Source organism: Blennius ocellaris (genome assembly GCF_963422515.1).
Source record: "Blennius ocellaris genome assembly, chromosome: 23".
Taxonomy (NCBI): domain Eukaryota; kingdom Metazoa; phylum Chordata; class Actinopteri; order Blenniiformes; family Blenniidae; genus Blennius; species Blennius ocellaris.
Window position 1 is genome coordinate 15,420,514 of NC_137672.1, and position 19,949 is coordinate 15,440,462.

The window sequence follows — 19,949 nt, forward strand, 5'->3', positions numbered from 1 at the left end:
GGCCGAGGCGGATCGATATTTCTCAGGCTTTCGGTCTGAGGCTCCAGAATAAGGCGCCGGGAGACGGGAGGAGGGAGAACGAGTTGACAGGGGGAGAAAAATGGTGTGCAAAAAGAAAGGTAAAGGGGAGGGTGGGATGAGAGGAGGCCAGGAGAAGGAGGGAAACTCAAAGATGAATTGTAGAAAGAGAAGGACAGGAGGAGGCGATGGAAACATTTCAATGACGGCTTGCAGGGATGGCTTTACCAGAGAGTTATTTTCGAAGTTTGCATTGTAATTGGCTGACATTGATATGTTAAGAGCACATCTACATTCTGGCAGGACTCGACCTTATTCACTTCTTTGCACCTGTAGCCTAGCAACGCATAAACCAGCCCACGGATAGCAGGTTATTCAGCGTCGGTGTGTTTTCTCATAAAGAAAAATAAAGGTTTCCTCAGATGAAGGTGTCACAAACTGAGAAAGCGGCTCAAATTAATACAAGTCGGGTCAGTCAGCTGTCAGAAGATATGGGGGGGGGGGAAACAAAACTACATTGACCACAGAATAGACTGTGGAGCAGCGGGCCCAGATGTCAAAGTAAAATAAACCTTCCTGCAAACCAAACCAACAGTCAAGACCAAATATTAACTTTAAGTTTTCCGTGAACTTGTTGAGTCTTCCGTGAAGATTTGCAGCAATTTGTGAATGTAACTTATTGAAGTCATATTTCTTTGTTTATTGCATGGTAGGCTATTATTTTGAGGGTTTTTTTGTTAATACCTCTGCAAGGTGTATTACCTATTTTCTTTTAGGAAACACATAATGGAACCAGGATGCTTTATATTAATTAAAGTCATGACCCTGTACATGCAAGCTCATGCTGTCTAATTTCCCATTTTACAAAACACAGGTTTTAGGCCCATTAGTGACTGTTTTGGTGAAAAATGTTATGATGTATAGCCACCAAGTCATTTTCGGAAATGAATTGATCACAGCTGACTTTGAAGTCTGGAAATTGTGGGGAAACTAGATTATTGGCTTTGATTTGTGTTCGCCAGTTGCCCTCCTAGTTCTTCCCATAATGAACATACAGTAGTAATAGTCAATACACTGTATCAGGCTGACTGAAGCTTATTAACAAGCCATGAGGACAATTTTGGAAGGACACCAACACTTTATGCCTTCAGATGTCTGAATACGTTCACGTTCTGTTTTCCGTTCCACCCGATGTGTCGTCATGCCTCCATTCTTCCCAGGATTATCAGCTTACCGATATCGTTTGGATCTTCTTCACGCTGCTGTTCTTTTCAGTTTTACATAGACGAAAAATCAACAGGAGCAGCTCATTTAAGATTAATGTGGTAAGAGATATCTTAAGGCTATACTTGCTTTAATTACTTCACTACGGTACGCTGCATTATGTTTATTTTGTATCTGAAATATTACTTGATCCACCAGAAAAGCATTCTATATCCTGGTGTAGTTGTTTTTGTTATGCAATTTGTCTTTTTGTAAACCTTCATGTAATTTTGAGTGATTTTGAAACAAGTGACTTAAATCATGTATGCATAGTAAAAAAAAAAAAAAAAAAAAAAAAAGCCAAACTTAATTTAGACTTTTAGAAGATTAAAATACACATTTTAGGTTCTGTGTGTGCTATATTAGGGGAGCAATTCAGTCCATTGGGAGCAGTTTGTGGTTCAATGTCTTGCTCAAGGACACTTCGGCATGTGGACAGGAGGGGATGGGTAATCAAACCTGCAACCTCCGGATTGAGAGGCCACCATGAAGATACGATGAAATCAACTACATGCCACAATATCGTAATTTTTAGTTTTGACTCTCGGAACGGCAAATCCAGATTACGGCTCATGTTGCTGGCAGCAGCCATGGAGATGCTTTATTTATTTTATTATTATTATTTTAGTTGTTCCTGTAGTTGAAAGCGTCAAAAAAGAGCCCTGTGGTATACAGATATAAATACATCTAATAATTTTGCAGAACCACACATCCGCACATATTCCTATCTCACCCTGTTTTATGTGCATATAGTCTCCTGAGAACAATGTGGAGCAAGATAAAAGCTTGCCAAAGCCAGCTCGAGCACAACAGATCAGCGTCTCGGTGCAAGACGAGGATGGAGAGAAAGCGGCCTCATAAATAATTTGAACTATTGAAATAAGAGAAAGTGCTGCATACTCCCAAAATATCAAGTGCACCTAAAAGAGGGTAATCTAACATTTTAGGATTTTTATGCTGATGACCCTCTGGATTCCTGATGTAGTTGGCATCAGTCCTGTTTACTCTGTGGTCCCTTTTACCAAGTGCCCCTGTGGCCCCAGTGTGCTCCGGTGCGCCACCTGGTGGCGTCGAACAGGCGGCCGATGCGCCACGTCGCACCGCGACACTCTCATCCGTCTTTGTCTGTAACTTTGAAATCCCCTAAAAGCCTATTATTCACCTAATGCCGCTACAGGCAAGGTTACAGTGTATTAAGTGAGTGAGAGGGAGAAAAGTCCCTGTCGTCCTCTTTCAAAGTGTCACTCCGTATGAACAAAACCTACTTGATATGCATGAATGTCGTCTTCTTTGCTAATGTCCAACAGGACATTATTTTATATCTACTCATAAGTGCATAGTGTTTTTATTCAGACATTATCAGAACATCACATATATAAATGACTCTTATTATATGATCTTTTTTCTATCGTCTTGCTTTGAAAGAATCAATGAGTAATCAATATCGTGAAGAAACCATTGATTTGAGGCTATCCAAAGACGCATGTATTGTGCAGGAAGGGTAGATATATTTTCTTAAATCTTTTTTCCCATAATTTATCTGCAAATTGCTTTTCTCATATCCTGTAGTAGTTCAATTTTTAACATTATTAAATATTTAAAACAACTCGAAAGTTCAGAAGTTTATAACTTGAAGTTGCAATTATCGCAATCAGAATTTGAATGCTTTGCACTTTCACAATTTGTTGATATATATATATATATGTGTGTGTGTGTGTGTATATGATCACACTCAACTTTTCATCTACAGTCTGTTTTTCTCTCGAGCCTGCTGAAATCTTTTGTACATTATCAGGGAACCCTTTGAAAATGAGATGCTGCATCTCAAGGGATTTATCCCTGAAATTAAATGAAAATGAAATTTGCAAACTAAAGTCCAGGGCTGACTTTTATTGCAATGCGACTTTTTACCACAAGGTGGTGCGATGAGACGTTGACGCTCATCCTAAAAGAGGAGATATGTGGCTCACGCTGTGCGACTTTGAAATGTTACCGTTCTGGACGTAGATTTATATAAATGTTCCACTTTTAATAGTGATCGCAACACGTCGCAGTGTGACGACTGAGTTTTCTCAGGCGTTGGCGCCCCCTGGGAACGGAGGCCACATCCCACACTGGTCTGCCATTCATCCGAGAGAGAGGAACTTCACAGTTGTGTGTGGCGTCGTCGCAGCTACTCATGCGTGACCGGCCCACACGCACCAGCCGCACACACGCAGCGTGTCGAGGCTGAGCGAGGCGGGGAGCGCGATAATGAAGCGCGAGATTGGCAGCGGCGCGTCTGCCTGCTTTGTCTGCTCGGTTGTCCGTCCGCCGCCGCGACTGTATCGCGGCGCATCTGAACGCGTGGCGAGCGGCGCGTCGCTCTCGTCCCGCCTGCTCATCCGACAACCTGCTCCCACCAAGCCCGTTGAGTTATTCATTACTCTGCCGCTGTAATATTTTAGCTCTAGGACAATGAAAGTGTCCCCGTCTCGTTCTTGCTCTTTTCTTCCTCCATCTCTATCTTTCGCCCTTTCACGCACACACACACACACACACACACACACACACGTTGTTTTGTACAGCTCCGGACGCAGCGTCCATCTTTCATGGCCGTCGCTCGCTCACAAGCTGTCAGACACAGTTCCATTTCCTCGTAGATCACGCCAGACTAGCACACATTGCCTAAATGAGCTACTCAACATCTACTTACTCTTGTGCCAGAGCATAAACATTTTCACACAACCACGCTCGCTCATATCTGCAAACACAAGGCGGAGGGAAAGAAGAAGAAGAAAAAAAAAAGCCTTTTTTGGGCTTCGGTACATCACATATGGTTAAAAAATAAATAAATAAATGAAGAAATCCGGGCGGAGACGTGCTTCAAATCTAGCTCATCTTAAATGCAAAGATTTAAAGTCATTATTCAGCTTTTGTCAGTCATTGCTGAGGCAAAGTTTTGCATGCTGTAAAAACACATCGTAAAGATCAAACTTCAGTCATAATCCTGACAGGTTTGTTGCAGCCAAACCCTCCAGGCAGGATAAAATCAACTCGTATACAGTACAGGAAGTAAACATGGCCGCTTTGCAAGTGGAAGCTCTTAAAAGTAAAAAATAAATGGAGAAAGCCAAACAAATTAGAAGAACGCAGCTTTCACCCAGGTTAGAGTGAATCTGGTAGAGTTTCAAATAGTTTTGAACCCTTTAAATGGACAATGGAATAATTTTTGCCACCAAATTTGCTTCAATATAAAATACATAGCCGGTGTTGGGAATAATTCATTATGAAGTAATACTTTTTATTACTATAAAAACCCTAATATATTTACAGGAATATAGTTGTGGAGCTGTTTCCTTTTTCTGTCGCCGGCTCCTTGTGTTGACTGTTCACTTTCTTCGAGCTGCCTGCTTCTCTTTTCATTAGTTCATAAATACATTTGCAGGTGTGATGCCGAGTTCTGCACAGCTGCTTGAAACAATTGCAGGACTCTCGCAGGACTCGTGTGCATTGGAGTGCTTACAGTATAAAAGAACGGACTTAGATAATGACTCATTATCTCAAATCGACCAAAATAACACGTAATGAGTGAATCAGTCATCAGACTGACCTGCACAGCGCCGGCAGCTCAGCACCAACCACAATAATACAGCTGAAGATTATTAAGACGTTCTCATTGAAGGACACAACTAAAAAGTAAGACACTTTAATATGTAAAAATTAGTTTGGATTATATTATTTTATTAGATTATTATATAGAGAGCAAATATATATACTAGGAATAATGCGTAAAGAGCAGAATTGACATGATTTTTTTCTTTTTCTTTTTAGATTTGGTTTGTTTTTGTTGGTAATTATTTTAAACTGTAATTCCTCCCCGAGTCTGACCACAAGGTTTTTTTAAACTACATAGATTTGACATGTATGTGCGACAAAATCTGGATTTTGACTGAAGTTTGGAGTCACGCGTCATCCTTCTGTCTTCAGCGTCTATTTAATGAACGTGAAAATGAGCTGGTTTTGACGAGAGCAACCAATCACGGCTCACAAGATCTCAAATGAATGAGACACCTGTGGGAGAGCTTCGAGTGATGCTTCAAAAACAAAAAGGCGCTAAATGGGGAGCCAGCTACCGGAGGACTCATCGTCACCTCCGAGGCCTTCGCCTTGTTTTTCCTCACTTTGCTTTTTCCTCCACGAAAGAAAAAGGTGGTTTAACCACCCGGAGGGGAAAACCTCGTCAGACGAAATCTACGTTTTTCTCTGTGATGCCACGCGATCGGTGTATTAATCCTTTCTTCTTTCAATCACATCAAATCTGCATTCACCATTTTTGGTGACTCCTGCTCGCTTGCACAGATTCGACTGTGTTTACTGGCTGTGAGTTTTCTCTGCGAGTGTGTGCGCGGCCGTCGGGGGTGGAAGCGCAGAAGGAGCGTGGCCTTACATAACCGGCTTCAAAGTGAGCCGTGCAGTCGGCCGGCGACGCAGCAGATGCAAAGCAACGCGAGGAGGGAAAGATGAAAGCAGCTTCACAGTGACGAGGGTGAAAACAAAGAGACCGTATGGGAGGGGGGGGGGGTAGAGAGAGAGAGAGAGAGAGAGAGAGAGAGAGAGAGGGGGCTGTAAACTACTGGAGGTCTGAAATATTATCTGACCAGTGGCTGTGTCACAGAACTTTATCATGAGAGGAAAGAGCAGTGTGATTCTCTTCATGAATTCAAGTTATTGTAATGTTTTCGTTTTTTTAAATACCTGCTTTGGTTCTATTGTCAACCCGTGCTGATATTATTGACATCTTGTGGTAGTTTCTGTTTTGTGAGAGGAGGTTTCCTCTGATGTTAAGTTTCATAAAGAAAACGTTCCATTAACACACTGCATCCAGAAAGTTTTGACTGTTTTCCACGTTTTTGTCAAGTCAAACGCATTTTAATTCATCGGCAGCCCAATTTCATTCCGGGCATGTTGGAACAATACAATAGGGCCATGATAACCTTTAGATTTAAATTCCAGAGGCTTTTTTTTGTTTTTTGTTTTTTGTTGTTGTTGAACAGAGTATATGTGATGGACATATTTACTTGTTTGCAAAAACCAAAGGAAACCTAACACCCCAACATGAAGCCAGTTTTAAGGGTACTTCTCCTCATGGTGCATCATGACTGTGTTGTCAAACTCTCCCTGACAGAATGGCTTTTAGGGTGAATGCTAGTTTGCCATCTTTCGAGGCAGCATCACCGATATCTCAGCTCAGGTTTCAGTGTCGTGTTGTGTCGCCACTCTGAAGAAATACAAAAAAAATATCAATGTTTTCTTACAAATTTCACACGATTCCAATTTGCTTGGCGGTATGGCCGGATTGGAGCTTCTTGCTGGCCGGTTTTGGCCCAGGGGCCTTTTGTTTGGCATTCATGTACAATTTATAATACAGAATAGCCCCATAATGACATGGGGGGGAAAAAAGTTTTTTGTTTTGTTTCTTTAAATGTATGTAAATGTATTAAAAAAATGTGAAATGTTGTGAATACTTTCTGGATGCACTGTATGGAAAGCAAGAGTTTCCCAACCTGAGGTCCAGGACTCAAAACAGCATTAGATTAGCGTGTGGTATATGCAGAAATTAGAATTAGTGGTTTGAATGGATACAAATTGTCACTGTGATTAATCCCAAAAAAATTCTATGTATAATAAACACACAGAAAATGTTCATTCGGAATTGTTTGTCTGTTGTAAGTGGGCCCCCTGAAGCCCTCCTGTATCTGCAGCATGCCTTTCCTTTTTTCATCACAACCTTTGATATGCAGCAAACTGTCAAATTGACCAATGTTTATTATTTATTTTAAGCCTCAGCCAGAAAACAATTACCTTAAAATAGTTATTTTGCTCTTGTGTTGTTGTGAAAGTGTGTGTGACTTCCAGCTTTGGCCTTTGTGGGCGGTACTTTCTACCATCGAATTAAACTGAGGCATGTTGGAGAATTAATCCATTAAAGACATGCAGGAGCGGTGAAGTGCCCACCTCTGTGTCTCAGACTCCACGCACACTGCAGCTCTTTTGATTGCGTCTTAAAAATGTCAAGGAAACCAGCTGTTTTTTCCCCTGCAGCTTGATTTGCTGTGCTCGGCTGCTCGCCCACTCGTCGCAGAGAAAAATGTGTCAATCAAACTCCACTTTAAAAAAAAAATAAAAAAGAGAGCTCTTTTCTCAGCATGTCACCGGCCTGGTAATAGTTGCTTGATTTGTGCTTTCCCCCGTTTTGTCACAACTCCCCTAAAAATGAGCTGTTCGAGCTTCTTTCGCTGGCAGGTTTTTCTTTTTGTTGGTTTTTTTAAACTTTTTTGGGGGGATCTTGACAAAGTTTTCAGTGGGTGAATTTCATGTGCCACAATCAGAAACTCTTCTCAACCACACCTCGGTATAACGGCTTTGGCATGTGGCATCATGTGGAGATTACATAATGAGATTACATATGATTATTAATCAATATTTGGACAAAAAACTGGTCTGGACTATAATTACAACCTCGATCAACTTGATAAAAATCAAAAATATGACAAAAAAACAACATGAAACACTGAGAAAATGCCTCCATTGTTTTGAAAGATGCTTCTGCTTACAAAAGTGAAATGGAAAAAGTAAACAACATGGCATTAAAGTCTTCCGAAAAACAAACGTTGGGACAGGGTTTGTGAGTGTGTGTGCAATTTACATATTCCACTTCAGCACTCTGATTCTTTCTGGTTATGAACACATTTTGTTGTGTTTTTTTGTTGTGTTTTTTGTAATTTGTATTCATTTATTCACTGCTGCAATAACTCAAGTCCTTTCACCCAAACAATATGACTTTTAGCTCTTAATCCAGAGCATGAAATCTGATTGTTTGGACCAGATGTCACATTTTCACCTCACCTCAGTCCATTGTCTCACACAGTGAAATATGTGGAAATTAATATATCTGGTACTATGGTGATTACTTTTTTCTTAAAAGTCTTAAAAAAACAAACAAAAAAACAACCCACAAATAACTGTAATGTATGTAATAAAAATCTGAAGTGTCAATTGCATTAAGGCTCAGAAACTGAAGCATCTGACTTTTTCTTTTCTTTTTGCTGTCAACCTTTAAAAGGTTTTCCATTTGAAAAGTGTTTCTGAAATGGCAAAATTTCTCCATCTATGTATATAAATTTTGCTGTGTCTGTGTAAAAAAAAAAAACCACAAGACTGAATGGGGTTTTCACAGTTTTGCATCCTGTTATATTTACAGCTCACTTAACAACTCAGCTCTTCTGGAATCAGGCTTTTGCATACCATTGCTGTCCTTGACTGAAGTTGTTTTGGGTTTGTTTTTTTCAGGTTTGAAAAAACAGAACTTAACATATTTTCGTTTGTTGTTATTTCATTGTTTCCAAGGTCACAAGTGAACTTTTTCTTTACCTGACAACACACTTCACTAAATCAAACCTCAGGTCTCATGCTGCTCTTACAATTATTGCTGAGCTCTACTTTCAGGCTCCACTTGCAGATAGAAACTTTCCTTCACCTCTCTGGGGTGCGAATATAACAGACCGTATTACAAATATCAGACTGCAGCAGCGAGCGAGTATTGCACACTTTTGCTTTGAGGTCATAAATCTTACTTTGGAAAGAAATGTTCCCATTAAATTAGTCGTCATTGCTCATTTTCTAATTAAGAGTTGTGTTGTTGCTCGGAGCCAGCTGTCAAGTCCCTCCTAATAATTAGCTCGCTACCTGAAAGCGCCGCACATATCCGAGGTGCGAGTGCCTAAACATCCGGGAGGAGAATTTGTTTCGGCGCATCCCGCGGCTCGCCGGTCGGATCGCATCACGTTAATTTCACTTTGTAACGTGTGGCAGGCGTTAAAACTCACCTCTTGTTTCCTCGGTGAAATCAAACCACGCGTCACGTTTGTTGATGTGGTCAAGACTGAAATACCTCACTGACTGCTGGAGGGATTCTCCAGGAATGGACACTCAAATCGGGCTGAATGGATTGTCACTAAATGCCGAATGATCATATTTCCCAGGCGGAGACTCTTGTCTGGAGACGATTATATCACAGTGGGCAAACCGGTTGACATTTCTAATAAACTGACATGGATTTTCAACATATTTTTGCTTCAGTTGATGCACAGATTGTGAAACTGTTATTGTATTTAGCTCTGTTTAGCCTCCCTTTCAACAGTCGTGCATTTTCACAAGTTTGTGAGTATATTTACAATAATCCAAGTCTCTGAGTTTAAAGAGTGTAAAGCTTTAGCCGCCCTTCATCTACCTCAATAGGTTCACTTTGTTCTACAAATCTGAAATGTGGTCCAGTGTTACATTTTTTCACTGTATAACTCTTATGTTTGTCTTCATATCAACATGTTTTACATTACAGGTTTATAAGTAAAAACACAACAAAATCCTCATTTTCAAGCCTATAGAATGATATTTGTGGGTCTTTTTATTTTTTTGTCCAGCGCATGGTGACCTATGCATTTTAGATGCGGGCCTGCTCCAACACGCTTAATAATAATGAACACATCCGACACTGCAGAGAAGTCGATTAGCGAGCAGCTAATTGCAAACAGGTCGGGGTGGGAAGAAATGTGGCTCCGCCAGGATCCAGATCGAAACGTGTGTGTGTGTGTGTGTGTGTGTGTGTGTGTGTGTGTGTGTGTGTGTGTGTGTGTGTGTGTGTGTGTGTGTGTGTGTGTGTGTGTGTGTGTGTGTGTGTGTGTGTGTGTGTGTGTGTGTGTGTGTGTGTGTGTGTGTGTGTGTGTGTGTGTGTGTGTGTCTGGGTCTGGGTCTGGGTCTGGGTCTGGAGTGGCTTGACTAGTTTCAAGTGAGCTACAAAGAGGAAGTGACTCACTCATGGTGGTGGTGTGAGGAGAAGCGAGGGACCAGAGATATAGTGTCCCCCAAGCTGCATGAGTTAATTTTGAAACCAGCATCACTTTAAAACCTGGAGCGAAAAAAACAAAAAAAAACAAAACAGATCAGATGTACCAGGAGTTTGTTGCGGACACTGATCTGTATTGTTTCTATTCATCCTCGAGCGTTTTTCTAACTTTACTCTCTCCAGCCTCCAGGTTGTGGTAAACAGACGAAGAGAAACTTTTTTTTCTTCCTCGACAGATCCATAGCTGATGTAAGCTTCGGGGTGAACTTTCTTAACCTGACTCAGCTGTTAGGAGCAAAAAAAAGTGAATTAAAAAAAAAATCATTATTTAAGGAGGCTTCAGCTATTATTACTCTGTGTGTTCTGTTGATTCACTCGCAGCTTTTTTTCCCCCAAGATTCCACAAGTTACTTTGATGTGTCATTGTTTTAAACGGTGCTGGTGTGTATTGTGAGACATGTATATTTGAATTGGAGGACAATTGCAACATATTGAAGCAGGTTTCTTTATCCCATTTTGCTATATTTGGGGAAATTACCTCTGTACTATCCTTTCATAGGTAACTTGAACTACACATGCTTGGCGCAGTGCTGATTCTATCTCCCTATGTTCTATGTTCATCAAGTATTTTCTCATTTTTATTCCCTTTGTTTTAAACTCCTCCTGACCAGGCATCACATATTCCGTCATGCATCATATAAAGAATTTCACTTGGACTGAGAGCAGATACTTTCAGTGAGTCTGTCTGGTTACATAAGATGTTTGTTTTTTTTCCTGAAACTTTTAAGGAAAAAAAAAAAGGAAAAATGTTTGTGTTTTTTTTGCGAAACCTCAAGTGACTTCATGAGATGAAAAGTGAACAGTTTTCTTCTCACCGCGCTCAACCTCTGAATGCGGAGGTGAACAGCGTTTTCCTCGCGCGGTCACCACGAGGAGGAGGTGACCTGTATACAAATACAGTTTTGGTTAGCGCTACATAACAGCGTGTTTGCCGTTTGTGACTCGATGTGGATGATCCAAGCAGAAGTTCGAAGTACTCCTTATTTATGACCAGTTTTCTGATTGTATGACCCCCCCCCCCCCCCCCAGCAAACTGATTCTTTTAATCTTATTTTCTCCGTCTGTGCTACTTACCTTATCGCTCCTTCATTTTCTGATCTTTCTCTCTAATCTGCCACTCTTCTAATTTACAAATAAATAAATAAACAAAGCAGCCAGTGGGCAGATGGGGATCAACTTACAGTCACCTTTTTACCTGCACTCCTCTACGCAATTAACCACGCGCTGGCCTGTCATATAAGATTGACACACTGCTGTTGTGCTGTGTAATTATTTGCCCGCCTGGGGAATGGGAGCTTTTTGCTTTCGCCACTGAATAATGACGATAAACGTATACACACACACACACACACACACACACACGGGCGCTCCGAAACACTGAAGCACCCAGTGCCCTGTTTTATCTGCAACATGATTAACATGACTTTTACCATTACAGGGTCATTGTCTCTCTGCTTTAGCGGCGGCTGTGTAATTAAAGGTGTCTTTGTGTCCACTGTGTCTTTCTTTAAACAACAACAAAAAAAAAAGAAAAATCCACCAAAAAGAAACCTCTAATTGACTGATGTTGTGCAGCAACCCTTTAGAGCGTCTTTGTGTGCTGAGACATCAGCGTTTTGAGGGTTTGAGCATCAGGACCATTGTTTCCTTTTTCCTCCGGCTTTTTGATCTCAAAATCAACTTTTTTAAATGTGTTTGGAGCAAAAAGGACGGGGTCCTGTTCTTCAAATCACTCAGGCCTCACTGTGATTATTAACCCCCACCTCTTTCACCACTTCCACTCCTTTTACCACCTTTCCATTCAAACAAAGAGGTAGACTCAGGGTTTCAAGGAAGGCGAGCAAATAGAAAGGGAGCAATACAAACAATGGCAGCCATTTTCTTCTACAGGGGGAAGAAAAAGAAACTACATCCGCAACAAAAAAGAAATCTTTGATCTTGTGTCTTTTCTTGTGATAAATCTGTGTCTGTGATGCCTTTTGTTTTTGTACTCTTTTTATAAGGAAAGGAAAAAAAATCAAAAGACTAAGCAAACATGAACTCTTGCTGATTTGTCCTTTTTGCTCTTGCTTCTTTTCTTTTTTTGATATTCTTTTTTTTTCTTTTTCTCGGTTTTTGCCAGTAATCTTTTTTGAATTTTCTCTTTTCTCTTTTTCCCCCCTTTTTTTCTTAACCCTAGGTCCGCTCACAAAAAAACACGATGAATCTTCAATGAACAAGCCTCGAGACGAAGGTATTTTTGTTGCATGTTTTTCCTTTTTTCTTGTTTTGAAGTCTTTTTGGGGGATGTGTTACACACATTGCACACTCACACGCATCCTCCAGCACACACACGCATGCACGCATACACACACACACACACACACATACACACACACGCACACACACACACACATCTTTTCGATGCAGTGGAGCTGTGTTGGTGGAAAAGTGTACATGTGCTATTTATAAAAAGAGAAAAGATGTCTTCAAGTGTCAAGTCATCAGGCTTTGTGTAACCTTGGGTGATCGTGACGACGGGATCTCATTATGAATCCAGCTCTGAGTGTTTTACAGAGCTCCTTAAGTGGCTCTCGAGTGACGGGGGGGGGGCCTCGGACCCCGCCGTCACCCGCCGCGCCCTTGAAAGCCTGTCGGCCCGCCGACGGCGAGGCTCCGTGACACCGAACCGTTGTTTAGCTCCTTATTGAGAGCAGCTTACACAACCAGGCACGTCGTTATTGCGATTCGGCCTCCAGCTCAAGGATGAAATTGCTATTGAATGAGGAACTACACAAATATTAAAGGCAGCTCTATTCCCAGTCAATGGCGATAACATCAAATCAAGAGAAAGGGGGTAGGAAGATAGAAGAAACGACCCCAAAAAAAAAGTGGGGGGGGGACACAGTCAAGGACACTCGTGCCCTGCTGTGGAAGATTTAACTCTAATCGGCATCTGGAATGAGGACACAAAGAAACTCTCAGCCTGCTTCTAATTTATCTCCAACCTACAACACTCAGACGGTGGAGGTGATTTTATCTACACTTTCATCTGCCCCCCCCCCCCCCCCCCCCCCCTCTTCTTGTGGACTTGTTTCTCACAAGGAAAGAAAAGATGACTGATGATATTTTGATGCATATTTCTCTTGGTGCTATTTTTAAGAAGGGGCTGTGCGGGTGAAACTTTTTCTTGGCTCTTTGATTTGGGGTATTTTTTTTTTTTTTTTTTATTTTCTCTTGAAGTTTGGGATTCGGGAGGAAGTTTGACACGAGAGGATTTTCTTGCTGATCAAACGCATCGGCACAGACACAACCTTCTTGGTTTTCTTTTTCTTTTTTTTTTTTTCCGAGCTGCCACAAGTCAGTCAGGCCCAGTCAGGATGCTTCTTCCCCCTCCGATAAACTAACCATCTTATCTTCTACTAAAAATGTCATCCCTCATCCCAGCTTATGGTTAAACCCAATAACCTCCAATACCTTACTGCACTGTGTGTCCTACATGCATACAAATACATGCACTTTATATCATAATATATTTTTATATGCATTAAGACATGAATCGCTCTGACCAATCCAGTCTGTTCCTGAAATTAGCTGCTCACCCATGAGCAAGAAGCGAGAAATATTTCATCAAGCCACCACAGAAGTCATTAAGCTCCTTTTCAAACTAATTGTTCTTGAATATTTGTCGTTGCAGACTAAATGTACATGTAGAGTTTAACACGAGCATCTGCATTAACAATGTTGTACCGATAACATATTATATAATAAGGTTGGGAGCATCGGGGGACCAATAACTATTCATATATGATGTGATAAATCACACTAAATACAACATATTATTATTAGTAGTAGTATTGTTAAGTAGATATGTCTTAGATTAACATAATAGATGGTGTTCTTGGTTGTGTCAAAGATCGTTACCATAGTTATTATTCAAAGTCTCTTTAACAGAGTTTCTTGCATCAACGTCTGAGTTAATTGTATTGTTTATATTTCTACATATAATTCCTGAAAACAGGGTTATACTTTGAACAGTAAAATCAATGTGATTATATGAAATTTCAGCAATTTCTTCCAATTTTTCACTATGAAATGAACTGATTGGGCTTTGTTGACTAAAATACAAAGATCCAGGTCAGAGTTATTTCACTTTAACATTGTACATTCCTTCCTTGTTCACTCTACCTTAAAAATGAACTGGTTGCTAAAATGCATGGTTATGTCTTGGTGATTTCTCCTGACTGAGATGTCTCCAATTTCATAAATTGTTCCAAACCTGTTCAACTCGGAGGTGACTGGACTTTGTCAGGTTCAAGGTCCGTGGAGACCAAACTCTGTAGAACGTACTACTGCACCAAAAGATTAACTGATTACATTTTGCAGACTGAAAGAAATCAAAGCTTGTTTCCTGATGTCTTCAGGATACCTTGCACAGGTTTCTTCCACGTCTTGCTCTGATATTATTGCTCAGTGAAAGATGAACTGGTTACTTTTTAGTGGATCCATGTAAACAAAGAATTAAGATCCACTAAAAGAAACTCAAAGGTGAACTGATCACAATGTCAATGATCAAGGTGACTGTTTCACATATTTTATAAGTACAAAATCTCTATATTGCCTTGGTAGGAATCTCTGACTCAACGATGACCTGATTAGATTTGAGTCGTTTTAGATCAAAGTGATTGGCGGCAAGAGTTCTTGTTATTACACTGCCCACAACGCTTCAGTCGGAGTTAAAGTGGGTGAACTTCTTCACATTTCAAAGTCAGGTTCACTCTTCCCCAAAGCTGAACTGATTAGAGTCTTTAACACCTCACTAAAGTAATTCCACAGACCCAGAACAAACTCTCTCTATGAACTGATCGGTCTTTATCTAACAAAGGAAATAACATTATTTGTGTAACAGCCAATGCACATAACCTCCAATACACTCAACAGTTCTTGCTACATATTCACTGATCAACCATAATATTATGACCACCAACCGGTAAATAAGCAATACAGATTATCTGCATTATGCAGGGAGTGAATGTTATTCATAAACGCTAATGTAGATGTGGTTCTGGCATAGAAATCATTGTCTGTCTGAACAGGCATTGTCACATGCTGCATGGTTCTAATCCTGCCATGAAACAAACTTTTGAGTAAACTGAAGGGAAATTCATTTGAATTCCAATCAACTCAGAGGACTGGAGTGACTGTTTGCTGCAGATTCCCACTGTAAAAACCTAGTGTGATAAAAATATATTTGTTTGAACATTAGGATACAAACCTACAGTGCTTCAGCGAAGCAGTCAATAACTTGCAGCAGCTGAAAATTGATTTGAAAGCAGTTTCTCCCAAAACAGACGCTTATTTGGATGCAGCAGAGGTGCTTTATTAGTCGTGGATTGACGCACCGCTGCAGAGTCTTCATTGTGTTACAGTACAGTAATCCAACACAACGGGCACAGTCGTCTTCAGTGGGTCTCCGGGGACTCTGCGCACATTTCTCCAGGCTCTAGAGCCACGATCCCTTTGATTCCAGGCCGCTCCCCAGCCCTGACCTGTGCCATCTTCTGCTGTCAGGCAGCACATGGGTGATTCTCAAAGACCCGCTTTGTTTGAGATGTTTGCACAAATCAAGCGATCAGTGTCGGCAGCCAGGCTCAGACTGAAAGGGGGCTGGAGTCTTTCATTAATCTGGCATAAATGCTCATTATTGGCTGTCCTGCTTATTATTTTCAAATCAACAACATCCTTAGTGGCGGACGGCTTCAGCAGTAAACACACGGCCATTTAAAAAAAAAAAATTCCTGTGTGATTAGAGCACAGTAGGTTCATCCTTTTTGTCCACCATTTTGTCCTCATTCTTTCAGCCGCGTATCAACAGCCTTTGCAAACTGCCATGCTTTGAAGCAGTATATTCTAGGCCACGCACAAGCCTATTCATACGCCGTCCTATTCACGCAGACGAAAGTACACACTGTACTCCCAAGGAGCGTCCTCGACCCGCGCAGACGGCTTCATTCGGGGGCCGTTTCAGCATCAGGTGCAAGAAAGCAACGACTTCTGGGCCGCAGTGCTGCTCAGGATCGATGTAGGGGAAGATTGATGGAGCGCTGTGCACGAGTGTGTGCACGCATACGCTGAGAGGGAGCGAGGGGGTGGGGAGCCTGCGAAGCAGGGCGAGATTGAGCTAAATCAAGAAAGAGACGGTGATGGTCTGTTACTGTGCCGTTCTGTGTGTCGACTCTGATGAGGGACAAACCCGAGCCACCTGAGCCCCAGACCTGGAACACATTTCTGCCAGGAACAATGTCACCTCTCCCTGACACACACACACATGCACACACACAGACTGACGCGTACAAGACTGAGCAGTACAAACATGAGCGCACCGAAGAAAGGAAACACTCCACTGACAGACACAAATGAAGTACAGGTGCAGAACTGCAGTAAAGCTGCAAGGACTGAAAACTGCACATAGATTATCTTGATTTCCCAAACTAATAATTTACATAATTATTGTACAGTCTCTTCAGAATTGTAGTTTTTCTAGTAGTAGTTTTAAAGAAAGGGCAGCAAAGTATTAGCATTGCAAACATTTATTTTTACAAGTTATGTTGGAAGTTATGGCAAGAAATGTTTGGACATTTAGCTGGAAGTTGCTGTAAATGTAATGTAGCACAAATTCATCTGAGGTCTTTGTCATCTTTAACTCATATTTGCATCAGCAGACGACCACTTTTCCTCACTGTAGTACCACGTTGCATGTTATTTTATGCATTTAATATGAGAACATGTGTAGAAAACTTTGTGGAAAATATTTGTTCACAACTTGGTTGTAACATCAAAAATAGTTGAATCTTAAAATATGACCAAAAGAATCTAATCTAAGCCAATTAGATTCTATCCTTCATTGATATATCGCCACTCATTCAGTCGGAGCAGTTGATATGAAAGTAGGAGAAATCTATGGGTCGGGGGAACGTCTTTTCCCAGAACGATTTTATTTCTTCCTCTTCTCGAAGAAACCATAATCATGAAAAGAAAAAGTTTTAAGGTAAAACTAGCAATAATTTTATATCAAAACATACAACACATAACTTATTGTAAATGTAGGTTTCGTGGAAAATATGAGGTGGGACATGTTTGGCTTCTTTTCAAACCAAACTATGATCCTGTGTCATTTCTTACTCGGTTATTCTTGTTAAAATAAAGATAAGAAAATACCACCAGCCACTCTTAAGCTTGTTATGGCTGAAGATTCACCCAGTGGAACCAGTGAAAAGAGACAGGAAAACCAAGAAGGAGCTCACAAGTACAGTATGTTTCCAAACAAACCACCTGATTATCTTCTTTACAAAAGCAAAGTCTCATTTCTCAAACATTAGCCTTGTTATCGTGGTTTGTAAGGAGGGTCTTTCTCAGTAATGTAGCCAATTTTCTTCATGAATGGTGATGATAACAAAATGAACTCTCCAACTGGGTGTTAAATTACAGTGTAATGATATCATTAATCAAACAGCAGTCAAAGGTTTACATTTACCTTCCGTCACTCTCTTCGCCAAAGCTTCATTTCTGATTATCCGTTGCTCATTTCTTACCTTTTTCAAATAAGGTAAAGATTTCACCCACTTGCTTTTGTTTGTATTTGAACAAATCCTTTGTGTTTGATGTGGGGCCGCCTCTATGCAACAGGAAGACAATCATTGTTAATAGATGTTAGCCATATTTGTTATGCAACAGCGTGGCTTTGAACTTGAATCAAAAACACATTTGATAAAAATTATGGTCGATCTACCTTCAGGTAACAGTTAAATTATAGCAAATGATCAACACACAAGCAATAATAATAATAGTAATCGTAAAAGAAGAACTAGTGTTAACATGAGGTATTAATATAAATATAGTTATCTTTTTTGATAGAAACAAGATAACTATATTTGTCTTTTTTCTATAAGTTAGGTAAGATATATAGTTCCAACTTTAGATGGATTTCATCATTTGTTACGTGTCATCATAAATAACCACGAAGCCAAGTTCAAATGTATGAGTTCTAATAGTGGCGGCTCCTTTTGCAGCTGTATCGATTCCACCGTTTGTGGTTAATGCTGCTGATGAACATTGCTTACTGATATTAAACTAGACCATTATATTGCAAAATACAGTAATATTGTTTATAGTGGAGTTTTTCTTTTTCTTTTTTTTTATTGATCTCCAAGATCTGCTGAGCTGGAGAGAAAATCCCACCAGCTAAGATATAAGAAATACGAGCATAACTGTACTGCCTACAGTAAGTATAGTCACACTGGCTTTGAGACTGAAAGGCTGTTTTCTGCTGGCCTCTCATGGTAAAAGTCTTCAAAGTTTGCTGTTCTCTGATGAAGAATTGGGCTCTGTTGTCAGCTTTCCAGTCGTATCGCAAAGCTCAGCAATGCCTCTGATTCAAAACGCTACCACAATAATCAACTTTCGCTCGGTTACTGTATTGTTGTAATACTGTATTCTGCAATACCGGTGCAATGCGAGATGCTTTTGTACAATGTGCAATATGCTATCCAAGGCGGTGATGCAACATGATATATTTCAGCAATATCACAGGGGGGGGGAGGGAGGGAGGCAGCGAGCAGCAGCACTGCTGTGATACAGTGGAAGATAATTACAGTTGTGCTGATATTCAGTGCAACAACATGACCTCTGGTGCGATATTGCTTTTATATCACGGCCACTCTTAACGCCTTTTTATTGGTGCAAAGCAATAAAAATAACACCGTGATTTATTTCTTTAATCATTCGTTTTGTCTCAAATTGCGCCGCGACCAAACCACAAAGTGATTGTTGCTAAACACAACGCCGCGTCTTCCACGTTATTTCTACATCAGCGCGTCTGTACGGTACTTATAATCATTCATGTGGAACCAGAGGAGGAAAAAAAAGGTTTTGTTGTTATGTTTACCATGAGCAGACTGTTGAAGTATCCCCATACTTAGTGAGTACTCAATTATGGTTTAATCAGGTTAGACATTCATTATACTGTTGTATGAAAGAAACTTCATGCAATTGGATAAATTACAAGATATGAAGTAATTTAGAATAGAAAAGGAGAAGCATAGGCTATACCAGTGGTTCTCAAACTTTTTGTACCATCTGAGAAAATGTTAAGTTCCCTTATGGCTTTCAATAGTTATGATATTAAGACTATCAAACTTCACATTCAGTCTGGCGTTATCTGTTCAGTAGCAGGCAAACATGAAAGCAATATAGTGCTTATTTAAGATATGCATTTCCATTTTTTTGTATTATTGATGATATAGGATATTTTAACATTTATTTCATATACAGAAACAAAACACTTTCTCTGTGAACCACCAGAGGGAACATATGGTTTTGGCGGTACTTTCATCAAACTTTGAGAATCAAAGGAACTCATTACATTATGCTTTATCTGACGAAGCCAACTGTGTGCAAAAGCCTTTGTATGAATAAAATCAGAATAATTTGATTTTCTTGCAATAGGAGCAGTGCAGTGACATTGGTGTGTGTATGTTTGTGTGCGGTTTCGGGGGTTGCCTTGAGTTTGGCTGCTAAAGGCAAATATCCTGGGGGCAATTTAGAGCATTTTTACAATGCAGTGACAGTATAATACAACATACAGCATCATACAATGCATTGCATTGTTGAGCTAGATCATAAAATGTGATACCTTGTGTTGACGGACAATACAGTTGAATACCAGTTAATGCAAAGTGATACCTTG

At 40.4% G+C, this 19,949-nt stretch overlaps 1 protein-coding gene across 3 annotated transcripts in view; it reads left to right on the forward strand.

Annotated features, from left to right (window-relative positions):
• Positions 1-19,949, forward strand: part of nlgn2a (neuroligin 2a) — a gene marked incomplete at its 5' end in the record, with an annotated part of 136,903 nt that overhangs the window by 26,638 nt on the left and 90,316 nt on the right. Inside the window, one exon of one of the 3 annotated variants that reach the window (XM_080518897.1) lies at positions 12,405-12,458. The exons of the other annotated variants lie outside the window; for them this stretch is intronic. Within the exon in view, the coding sequence (XP_080375023.1) occupies positions 12,405-12,458 (54 nt within the window). The remainder of the gene's footprint in view (positions 1-12,404; positions 12,459-19,949) is intronic. 3 annotated transcript variants of the gene reach the window in all.